The 12,845-nt window shown below is 37.9% G+C and overlaps 1 protein-coding gene across 25 annotated transcripts in view; it reads right to left on the bottom strand.

Moving 5' to 3' along the window:
• LOC100702788 (neurexin-1a) overlaps window positions 1-12,845 on the bottom strand; it is a 248,608-nt gene extending 235,763 nt beyond the window's left edge. For 23 of the 25 annotated variants that reach the window (XM_019366978.2, XM_019366980.2, XM_019366988.2 and 20 more), the window contains exons 1-2: window positions 12,669-12,844; window positions 9,687-11,046 (exon numbers count right to left, since the gene is read on the bottom strand). In XM_019366978.2, the coding sequence (XP_019222523.1) occupies window positions 9,687-10,398 (712 nt within the window). In that variant the 5' untranslated portion in view covers window positions 10,399-11,046; window positions 12,669-12,844. Of the gene's footprint in view, window positions 1-9,686; window positions 11,047-12,310; window positions 12,502-12,668 lie in introns of those variants that run through there. The other 2 variants (XM_019366989.2, XM_019366979.2) reach the window with 2 other exon arrangements.

Genomic DNA, 12,845 nt, shown 5'->3' with positions numbered 1-12,845 from the left:
TATAAGTGGCAACAAAAGACAAAACTATACAAAAATGTCACAAAGCGAAAGTGTAAACCAGTGATCTGTTCTGACTGAGTTACCATTTGAATCCCATTTTTATTTCATTTGTAGTTCATATTACATTTTGTTTGTTTGTTTTTTGGACTCAAGAAGACGTTTTAAACATTATGCAGACTGCCTCTTGAACTTCTACACATGATGTAGACTGGATTACCATAAAGATGGGTTCATTTGTGCAACCTTTACTCTCTTTTGGGAAGTGATGAAAACTCTCCCTGAAAACTGATTTGTCTTCTCTCTGTTGCCCGCGTGATGGATTTCAAATTACGGCGCAGCACTTTTGCCTTGTTTTTAGCATTTCAGCCGCCGCTCGTGACTGACGACATCCAACCAGCAGCATCAAAGGTAAATTATGTTCAAAGTGAAAATATCATCTACGGTCTGGAATCTAAAGAGTTTTGCTTCTAAGCAGTTTTATTCCTGCATGAAGGCGAGAACCAAGGCAGAGATATGTGATCAGTTTTGCCTCTCTGTCTGTCTGTCTGTCTGTCTCGGCTCACTTATTTTAAAACCGTGGGACAGGGTATATGGCCTCGGGAGAGGCAGAAGTACCCTTCTGATTCTATATCTGTTTGAGGGTGCTCAAGTCATCCAGACTATATAGAAAATGCTATGAATTGTATTATGGAAACTGAAATATATTTTTACATCGAGGTATTAAAAGATCTCCAGTGGTGAAAATAAGGAAAAAATTATATGTGTGTGGAACACTGCATATCTGCAAGATCTACATACACATATGACATAATATTGCATAATCAGGGTAGTGATTGCATGTCAACAGAACAGCAATATGTTATGCATTTTATACACTGTAACTTCCATATGCCAGCTTAATATGCTCCTATAAGAAACATGTGGTGTAGCTCAGTTAAACACAAGTTTGCATGTGTGGGTGTCTGTGTGTGTGACATGGAAATTTGAATGTGTTTATTTGTGCTGTAGGATGAATCCCGTTAAAGGAGGAGTTTGGTGTCAAAGAATTTCACAAACACCCTTTGACAGTCAGGAGCAAATGTATTTAAACAAGGCAAAAATCCTACGGGAAAATCCCTCTAATCTTTTGATCCCGATATCTGTCTTTGGAGTCAGAGACAGCAGTATACTATTAATCTGCTTTTGTCTGAGTGAAGCTGCAGGAGGCCTCTAGACAAAATGACACTTTCAGAGATACAGTACAGTCACATGTTGGGGTTTTGTTGTTGTTGTTGTTTTTTTTTTTTAGCAATGACAGACATGCCCGAAAGGGAGTGATCACTCAAATTACAAATTCATCTTCCTATGAACTCTATATTAAATGTGAACATGAGAAAAGCTGCTGAATTCTTAAACTGCATTTTTACATTGGGGCCATTAATATAAATCAACTGATCAAATGATAGTGCTGCTTTTCTAGTCTCAAACTCAAGCTTCTTGTTGAATATATTATATTTGCTTACTTATATTTTCAATTTGCATTTAAAAGTATTTTTGTATGGCTCGTCATAAATTCTCATATGCACCTATCTGTGTATAGATGTGAAGGAATCGCTGTTGTTGTTTAAAGCTGATCAAAACTCAATTGATGTGAAATGAAGATATTTGCCATATTAAGCCAGTATTTTGTAAACAAGTATATTGAACTGTCCGGACATGCCCAGAAAGAATGAAGGTATCACCAAGTCTTTAATCATAATTTGCACATTTGCATTTTCTCTTTCTCATTTTCTCTTTTGGTCTCATTGATTTATTGTGCAGTGTACCTCTGCATTATTGTTAAATACTCAATAACATGCTAGTTTAAAATCAAGTTCCCCTTTATTGCCATATCCACTTCTCCACTCCACTGTTGCTTTCAAAATGTTAATTTTTTTCAAGGGGATACAACTTGGCTCAAAGTATGCAGTACAGGCTTTAGGCGAAAAGCCAAAGTGTAAAACAAACAGAAACTTCACTGTGAATTTATTGAGTTCCTCATCCAGAAGCAAATAGTGTTAAAAAGCTGCCCTACCTGCTGAGATACTTCATGCCACAATGGGTCTGGCATAGAGGGCAGCCAGACTTTGCACCAAAATATTGCTCAGCACCAAAACACAGAAGCCTATCCGTCTTCAAGTAGTAAAGACTCAATGACAGACCAGACCAACTTTTTTTCCCCCCAAAGTATCTTACATTGTGTTTATCACCAATCCAAGGTGCCTATACATCCAAACCTAATTAAAGGGTAAAAAGTTTTTGATAAAACTCATTGTCTTTGTCTCTTTGCCAAAGACACAACTGCTGCTGCTTCTTCTCTGCTGAATGGGTCAACCCTCTGCAAATGACTCTGCCATATCGATGCATTATTCACCAGTGCAATCAACCAAAGCAAACACTGTAATTACATTAGGACTGCAATAACAAACACAAACTGTTCTAAAGTCTCGGGCAAGAATCTCGACTGTAGACATTCACATGCACCACAAGAGCTTATTCCCAGTGACCTTACAGCAGGTGATAGTCACAACTGTCATATGTTATGCAAAACACAACCTCTGGTGTAACCACAGGATTGCAGTCACAGTAGAGCCACACATCGGAAATCTTTCTTGGATATTTTAGTAGACAATAATATGGCATAAACGAGTATAAGACAGATCTAGTCCCAGATCCAGTGTCATGTTTCTATAAAAAAGGTTCAAATAACGCACAAATATGCATTTCATATAAATTAACCTGTGATTCAATCGACTGAAGGAAACTGTACCCATTTTAATTAGACATTATGTTGATAATTAAACTTTCCAGATCAGCACAGACAGTTCATTAGAGGTGGTACAGTATTATAAACACAAGTAACGTTGAGCTATTTTCAGTGGCTGCAGACAGACTGGGATCACACTATTACCAGTGGGAAGATTGCCAGGAAAGGTTTCACTGCCACTGCCATGTCTATCCAAGTTATATCTAGGGGATGAACCTGGAAGCTGAAATACTAATAACCAGGATTCAATTTTAAGGTAAAAAAAACAGCCACAAAGAGTGTGGCATGGATATAAAAACAAGCAAGCAAAACATATTGTGCATCTACTTAAATGAGCATGTGAATAGTGTATCTCCTGCGTGTGTTGTGTTGCAGTACTTTCCTTCTGTAATGAATCAGTAATGCACAAATCTGTTTTGACACTGTTGTTTTGGTGAATTAAAATTGTCACAGTTGATGATTGTTCAAAAGTCAAAATAGGTTTGACATTATTTCAGTTACTGTAGGCTACAGTCATTTTTGGTACTGCGCCATCATGTAATAGAAGCTTAATAAATGTGCTTATGTTTTGTGACTGTTTGTCCTATAAGTGACATTAGTTTCAAGGATGTCTAACTATATTTTCACCTAGAAGCCCAGAAGCTATGCTATCAGCTAAAATCACAATATGAAAGTGCAAGGCAGGCACAGTTACTCACTGTACCCGGATAATGTGACTTATCTTTTAAATTACATAATACACAAAGTGACAAACAAAATGCTGTGCAGTCTTACTTGGGGTCTGCCCTACTTTTTTTTTTTTTGTACCAGGGGAGGTTTATGGTTGGTTAATGTACGATGAGATAAACAACATGATTCCATTTTATCAGGATAAAATATGGAGCTATGCAATGCATCTATGTTATTTCTTTAATGAGAAACAAAAAGGACATACTGACCATCGAAAAGTGCATTTAAATAATTGTTTCAACCGATCAAAGGGATTTGTGTTTATGTGTTTGTGTGCGTGTGTGCATTTGTAAGTGTGTGAATTGGAGTGAGAGAGACCGAGGAGAAAGAGAGCAGGAGAGAGAGAGTTATGTGCACACTTGTGGTTGGACAGAGGAGAGTTGACAGGTCCGGTGGCAAATCCTATAATCCTTTCATCTGATCAAAGTAATACAACAGCTTTTAAATTATTTAATGGAAGGGTACATTTTAAACTTCAATGTACTTTATAGTTAAATCCATGTATGCACATTAGGTAAACTTGCAGAAGCTTTAAGGACAAATCTCGATATGTTAGTATATGCACTTTTATTTCTGTGTGTATGGATTTTTTTCCCCCAGAAGTGTTCTTGGTACAGTAGAACACTAGCTTCAAAAACTATTTTAAATCTCTGGTGTGATTTAAAAACTACATAAATAAATAAAAATCTTGCCCACATTTTCTGCTGTGGTTGTGACTTACCTCCTCACTAAAACTCCGAATGGTGAGGAAGCAAGAAAGAAAGCATGTGTGTTTAATATGGCTGGGAAACATTCTCTGTACTTGCCACAAAACATACTATCCTGCAAAGGTACAGTGCAGCATTCTTTATTTCAGAGGGACTTAAGTGACACAAGTTCGTAGAGTTTCAGCACGGTTGATAGTAGGAGTTAAACCTGAAGCACTACAGTCATTTTTCACTGCAGTTAGTACTATCAAGTGTTATATGTATCTGTGCTTACAGTTCATATAAAATGAGGTCAGCATGGACCAACAATAGTTTAGATATCAGATACCTGATATTTAGACTTTTAAGGTAAAGGAAGATTTTGTTTGTTTGCTTGTTTTGTGGGATTTTGTTGGGTTTTTTCCTCTTGATGTGATACATCAACAGCTAACACTTTGAACTCATATGTTAGGGAAATTTAGAAGTCAGTTATTTTACTTTAGAGCTTCTTGAGACTGAATAATCTGTCATTATTTGTATAGTATTATAGCTGCCCTAATCAAATTTTGATATTTAAAATGAAACAATAATGCATAAATTTAAAAAAATTATTTAAAATGATGACCTCACATATAGTTACTAGCCGAGCCCATAAGATCCGCAGACCACAACTTTAATGTTTTAAGTCATCTTTACTTATCTCACTTTGGCTCTTAACAGCTGCAGGGAACTGTTTAGGTATAAAAGCTATGCTGAACTCAGTACTTGCTCAGCAGCAAACAGAAAACAAAGTAACCAGTGAACATAAAACAGAACAATTTCCTCTATTTGATGGTTAGCCAGAAACATAACTCTAAATGAATACCGAGGCTAGATCTGCGGGCTGTGTCATTATAAAGTGTTTGGTAAATATTTGCCAGTATAACTTGAAACTGTGTTAGTTAAATGCAGATTAGCCATTAAAGGCATCAGGAGAAATCCAGGTGTTCCAATCCCATTGTGGAGTGCTTGACAGCCGGTCATGGTGATGGTAGAGGTTTGCCTTGAGGGTTTTCAGAGGTTTTCTCTATGAAAGGATGTAGCTGTGACAAAGTCTGCATAGGGACAAGGTGACGTTAGATAAAATGTGGACCTTGCATCTATTTCCATCAAATTATTGATGCTACTTCTGCCACAATACTACCTAAATTATTATTAAAATGATGTGTTTTCACCATCTAAATATTTATTGCTTAAATGTGCTTCGTAAGTATATAAGTATTGCTTGTTTTATGTAATTATTTGTTGTTTATAGACCTGCAAAACCCCAGAGTCCTTCAAGTTTCACAGATTAAATAAATCTAGCACTAATTAAATCATTAAATCCTTATAAGTAGGTATGTTAAAGCATTGTATATATATTTATGCAATGCCCCGTTCACAGAGACTTAAAAACCAATCTGCGACCATCTGGCAACCACTGGTCACAAGGCAAAAATGTGTATTCCCTGACTGGATGCAGGTGGTTACTGACAGTCACTATGAAATGATTGTTAAAACCATATTTATGCAGAACTAGACCACATGGTAACCACCTGTTGCTAGGGAAAATGTGTATTCCTCAGACTTTTGGCAAGTGTTCACTGAAGGCTGTTGATAGTCACTAGCATTAACTTGCTCACAAAGCAAGTGCTTCAACAAAAACCTCCTTGTGACTGCTTTGGCTAGTAGCAGGCTTCTGTGGTCGCTAGCAGCTTGCACAGAGGACATCGAATTGCGTGCAAACACTTGAAAACCATGAGATGCAAACTGAAAATGCAACACCTTTCAGTAAACTTTTCACCGTTTAAAACGTTTTGGTTGCAAGACACAACTTTTATTTTGAAGGGAAATGTCCATTTCCAGTTCGTCTCACACTGTTTCAAGTTTGACTACTGCTCAAGGAGTAAATGCAGAGTATTTGCAGATAAGTCAGCATCTTACATCCAAACAGTGGGTGATCACAGCAATCTACTAGTGACCAAAGGAACCGCAAAGAGGTTTTTGGTGTAGCACATTACCACCACTGTATAGTACCAAGTCAATGGATTCACTATAGACAGTATATATATACCTGATGATGTAATGCATCTGCTCTTGAAAAAGCCTTTTAAAGTCATTGTTATAATCATAAAATTATAAACTATACTTTGTAATAAATGGTGTGTGCTTGTAGCTTCAGGGCTTCAGTTCAGTAACTTGCAGCACGAATATACACTGTGGGTTATAAAGTTTGAGACGTTGCCTATAAAAAGCAAATACGATACCCTGCCATCCCCTTCAAGGTTGTCTCCTTGTGCAGTGATGCACTGCTTCCAGTGCTCTGGCTTAGAGCACTTGCTGGAAGGGCTTGTTGGTGTATATTTGCAGTTTCACCATGAACCTCAAACTATCAAGGAGAGCAAATATCAAACAAACGGTGTCCAACATCACTGGTGGCAACAGTGGGGTCGCCGGTTATTATCCAGAATAAAATAAAGACAGTCTTCAAAGGAAAAGACTTCAGTCACCAAGTCCTCAAAAGGAGAATCAAGTCAGGACCACTGACCACTTGTCAGTTTCTTTGTTTGCTGTAAATTTGCTACCCAAGGTTAGACTGCCTATGCAATAGATTATGCTGCAGCACCCTGGCACATCTCAGGGAGAACTTTTGCCTCAAACATCTACTTCTTTTTCAGTGTTGCAGCTTTGACACAGTGAGTGAGATCAAGCATGAATCACAGATGTACAAGCAAGTGGTCAGAATGAGCTCCATTCAAGTTATTTGTTATTATCCCTGCTCTGCAATTAAAATTAGAAAATTAGTAGCCATCTATCAAATCAAAGAGTTTTTGTTTTCAGCTTTTAGTTTTTCCTTTAGATATCTTTCCCCCTAAGATACAGACACACTTACTAGACCATGTTCACCCCATCAAAGCCCCTGTATGGCTGTATGTTTTTCATTATTAGGAAGCTTTCAACTTATCACTGTAATCGCTCTGATTGCTACTGCTGCGATATACTTAATACACAAACATCTTTCGATAATGGCTGCTCATCGCTCATGCAGCCCATATGAAAATAAACAACACAAACAAGTAGCTATTGCATGTGTATAAAACTATTAACACCAGTAACCACCCTGCTGTGCATATTAAAATCTCTTCCCCCGAATTCTCGACTAATGAGACACTTACACACACACACACAAAGAAAATATAGATGTATTGTATAAAATTATCAAACACAGTTTTAAAGTAATTATTTAATCCCTAAACACTGGGATATGAATCTGTAAATTAACCACATAGATCAAGGAATGTTAGATTAAGAATTAATCCTTAAGGTAGAATCAAGTGGGTTCATCATCATTTTTAATTCATATAAACCATTGTTTTTGTTTTTAAAGATATTTAATGATTTGTTTTGCAGGGATTCTAAAATACTGCATTTGAAGTCTCCATGTATAGAACTTCCAAGTCCCAAAATTCCAAAAATCTGGCAAATTACACATTAGCCTTACAAATGTTGTGTGTTGGGAGTTTTATAGATCAACTCTTCCAATAAGTACCAATAAATTTGAACTTCAGAGATAGTATCAAGGCTAAACTAAATTTATGAACGTAATTTCTAATTTGCTAATTTATTACTTATGTTGTTAAAGAGTTGTATCCTGTGATAAGATAATAACTTTAAGATTTAATCAGTGCCTTTGCATTTTGTATAAAAGAATCCCAGCTTTCCCCAAGACGGGCCTTTTATCAGGCTGCATCCAGCATGAAATGAAAAAAAAAAATATGGCTGCACACAATCGCTAGCTTTTCGTCAGCTTAGGGAAACTGAAATAATAGAGCTATTTTGAATTCACAGCTCTTTTTGACGCAGTAGCAAGAAAAATGGTCAAAGACACATTAATAAACCCAAATGAGAGATTCCCTGAATAGATGCTTCTTTTGGATTAATTTTTAAATAAAAAGAAAATCTATCTATGTACTGAAATGTAATTTACAATACTGCAAAAAACATTTTAAAATTACAGTAATACATAATGACACTGTTACAATCAAAGAATTTTGATTATAGACTGTAGTCTGCTCTGAAAGGAGCAGAAAATGCAACAATAATGACATATTTAAAGATATTTGCTGTTGCAGTCTAATTGTGGATCTATTTTGTGGATTGTATTTTCTTTCTGCAGCAGGGCAACACATACTTGTCATGGATTTAAAGCAGACTAAATAACATTTACACTTAAAAGCCTGTTAGTGAACTACAGCAATTATTCAATGTGTCAGTGCATGTGGTTAGTGAAAGGCTGTGCTACTTCTTGTTTAATTAACACCATCTACAACATCTACAAGACCCGATTAAAGGGAAAAATAAAACATTGTTCACAAAGTATGGTGCTATATGAAGATGTTGTGTTTCATCTTTGCCTCACTGACAAAGGGCAGTTTGATGAGAATATCTTATGTGGCAGTAGTAAGTTATCCAGTAGTGTCTTAATAAGCTCATTGTTAATAAAAGATTCATGTGCCTGAATACAGATACATGATCTTATGAAATCTACCGTAAATTAGACGTGAGCATCATTGCCGTATTTAAAATAGGTTAAAATAGGTTCAGATTCATCTGTATTTAACTGAGCATGACGAATAACATTTAAAACAGTTAAAATCCCTCCCACATTGACTGACCAGCAAGCATCCTCCCCCTCAGCATCACAATAAGCTGCCAACCTGTGGGAAGCATTGCACTAAATACTCTGAACACTCATACGTTTTCCTTACAGACTAGACAGAGTGATAGTATTCTTGCTACCTCAAAGAACTCTGTGTTCTCTTTGTGTATCAGTTTGCACGTTCTCAAACCTTTTTTATTCTCCTTCATTATCCTGCTGACTTTTTAGCAGTTAGTAATAATAAATACATTTTGCACATGGTTCTGCTAAAGGTTATAATTCAATTATTTTACATTTGCAATTCTATTTTGTGTTTTCTCAGAAAAACCGTATGGATACAACACAATAACTAGATACTAGATCGAATATACTCTCATCACTGGAAAGATTTATACTGTATGCATTCAATGATGTCATTTCTGTTTACTCTATCAGACGCATAGATGATTACCCCTGCTCTTTCATTTGAAAAGTAAGTCATTGGAGATCTTTCATAGGTCAACCAATCCCTAAAGACCTATTTGATAAGAATGGCAGACACCTTTGGGGATGAAGAACACCAGAATGTTTTGCTAATGAGGCCTAGCAGGAGATTCAGTCTTTACAAACAGCTGTATTGCAGATCAATGGCACACATCATGTGACTAAGGAAAACATATGGCTTTAGCCAAATAGAGGAAGGGAATGCATAATTTTATGGAGGATAGTAATTGCAACAGCCAGATTATTCATAACTTCCTGTTGACTGTAGAGGCTACACTGGACACTTTGTACTGAATGTATGATTCAGATGAAATCAAAGCCTTACCTTCACTGCAGTCCTTTCCTTGGAAGCCTGTCCGAGAACAGTCGCACGTTGGCTCGTTGTTAATTAAACTGCAGACTCCTCCATTTAGGCACATGTTGGCTGTACCACAGAGGTCATTTAAGACACCCTCACTGTTAATCATTACAGACTCCGTGTTGTTGACCTTTATGTCTGTTATCCATCCAGTAAAAGGCAGCTGATCCTTGACCGCAGCCGATGTCAGACGTAGTGCAACAGATCGTAATTCCGGTGGTATTCCACCAACAAACAAATGGCTGAAAACAGTCATATCCCGTCTTTTAGACTTCACCTCCACCCACTTTATCTCATTGTCCACCATTAGGGTAGTGTTCTTAAAGTTTCTCCTTATAGTGACTGTGTGCCATTGGCTGTCATTGACCGCTGTGTCAGATACAACAGTCGCAGGCTCCGCACAGAAGATGGAGAATCGAAGGCTGAGTTTACCATTCAGTATGAGGAGTTCTAGAAAGTCACAAAATCCCTCATCATCAAAGTAAACTAGCAGCCCATGGGAACTCCTTGTTTTCATGTTGAAGCTCATTTCACTTTCACAGCATGCATTCCACACCGGAAATCTAGCCCACTGACCCTCAGCACCTGTAAATTCTAGACAAGTGCCTATTTCTACAAAGCAACAAATGAGCAGCCCAACCCATATAATATGGGCAACATGTGGCTTTGGTGAAATCATTGTTTGATTTCAAATTCTGTGGGCTGTAGTTAGGACTTACAGAATTCAATGTACTTATAAGGACTTTAGCTTAAGGAAAACAAAATAAGCTGGGTTGACTGTGAGATAGTAGACTGGCATGTAACTGACTGTCTACATGGACATACAAGTGCAAACTGATGCATTGTAAGACAAAAGATTAAATGCTACAAGTCTAATATGTTTGCATATCAACAGGCTTGGCCAACACTTGTATCCTGGAGCAAACACCATTACCTCATACTGTCCAGGCCACTGGCCAAACCTCTCACTGTTGTCGCCAAAATAGTTTGAACTGTTTAAAGGTCCTCTCTGCCATGGTTATTTAGAGCAAAGGGACAGAGATTCAAATATCCACTGGGCACACTCGGTCTGATTTATGTAATTACGGAACAGTCCCTTCTGGTGCCAGTTAGTGTGTGCACGGTTTCACTTGAGTTGAAATGGCAGCTTTAATCTTCATGTTCATGCCAACATTCTTTGGCGGGTAACTGGAAGCCTTGCTCAGGGCTTTTCACCCTGCATTCTCTGTAGCAAAGAGAAAAAAATGCCATATGGAGCCACGTTGGCTGATAAGCTCAGCAAAAGAAGCAGTCTGTCTGTCAAGGCAGTCCCCAGACTCAAAGCTCTCTGCAAAAGAAAAGCAAATTTAATGTAGCATCAGTATTTCACCGTATCCATGTCCAAATCCACTTTGGTCAAAGCCTTAATCAAAAGCCAGTATTAATGCTGTGATTAAGGCAAAAAGCGCAGCCAGTCAGGGACTTATATCCAGTGAGGCCTTTGTTACAACAAACACAAGCTATGTCATTAGATTAAGATCAGTAGGGCTTTCCAGGAAGCAAACGACAGCTCTTGACAATATCAGAGAATAGACACATTAATTGATCTCAATGAACAAGTAGGAAAACAATATCTGTAATATTCTCGTTAAAATGCAGTCGTTCCATAATGAAATAGTCACGCAATCTAAAGAGAAAAAGAAATACGAGTACATTATAATTTGTGATCTAAAGAAAAAAAGAAAGAAAGAAATCACGCCCAGCAGTCGGGATTAATAAAACAAATTATAAAGAAAATCTCGGTCACGCAAATAAGAAAATAGCTGCCTTACGTCGTTTTTTCTTTCTTTTAATGAGAGTGTTACTTTTGCGTGTACGCGTTAAAACTTCTGCAATCGCTTTATCAGCAGCATTCCGATATAGGCTCCCCCTGTCCAGTTCTCATTTGAAGCCCTAACAAGAGAAAAAGTGCGTCATTTGATGCACAATGGTCGGTCTGTGTAAGTCATACCAGCCGGGCTTCCACTGGGTCTCAGTCAGAACCCAGAAAATGCTCTTCATACTATGTGCTTTGTCCCTATTTTTCACACGGACTTTGAGCCAGATCTCGCTTTTCCTTCAAATACCAAAATGAGCAGAAAAATGCAATAAAACGAAAACAAAAATAGTTAGTCGATTCCAAAGGTCCGCAATTAGTTTGCATTTCAAGTAAAGAAGATGAAGGGGGGGAAAGACACTCAAACCACTGCACTCTAACCGCTGCACCGCTGTAGATCTGATTTACTTGCCTGCACTTTCCACAGACTGGAGCATCTTATCAATAGACTGAAACTGTGATGAAGATCAGTACGGCGTGTTAATGATCATGCTTAAACTATTAGATAGCGTAATCCTCGTCTGAACTGACGTATTTTGCAAAAAGGCAATGCATTCGTGTTTTCGCCGTCATCATCTCATCAATAACATGCCCCATAGCCTGACATTTGCCATGCACGGCAGCTGCAACGGGCTCACTATAATAAGTGTGTTATTTCATGTCCATGCGGCATTTTTATCGAGTCGCTCACAACTACAACAATTCTTCGGTAAACAATATGAGGCGCTATTATTACCTTTGCGCGTGCACCTTTACTTCTACGGGACCCTTAATAGTTGTCACAAGAGAAGAAACGCGATTTCATGCAAGGCGCCGCGGACTGAGCTCCTTTAAACCAGCACTGTCCATATTTTGTCTCTTTGAAATCCAATGCTCCAAATCCTCTTTAGCGAAACCTTCACATCAAGATCTGCTTTCAAGTGAATCACAGCATCAGCCAGAGAGACAGAGAGAGAGAGAGAGAGGAGAGAGAGAGAGAGAGAGAGAGAGAGGGGGGGGGGGGGGGGAGAGAAGGAGAGAGAGCGAGAAAGACGGGTCCACTTTCACTCCTAAAAAAACTCCTAAAAAAAAAATCTCACAGGTTTAAAAATTACCTTAAATATTCAGTCCTCCAAATGTATTTTCTGCTAATAAAAACACAACAGAACTACAAAAAAATCAAACCCACGATGTGGTTAGTGGGAAGAAGCGCGGGGCGAAAATCCAGTTATCTTTGTGGAAGAGAAGGTGCAATCTGGTTTCCCTGTTGAGCTTATCCAGCGACTGTCAGG

The sequence above is a fragment of the Oreochromis niloticus genome, linkage group LG13 (assembly GCF_001858045.2).
Source record: "Oreochromis niloticus isolate F11D_XX linkage group LG13, O_niloticus_UMD_NMBU, whole genome shotgun sequence".
Lineage (NCBI taxonomy): Eukaryota > Metazoa > Chordata > Actinopteri > Cichliformes > Cichlidae > Oreochromis > Oreochromis niloticus.
Note: the sequence above shows the minus strand (reverse complement) of the source record. Positions and strands in the feature narration are given on the sequence as shown.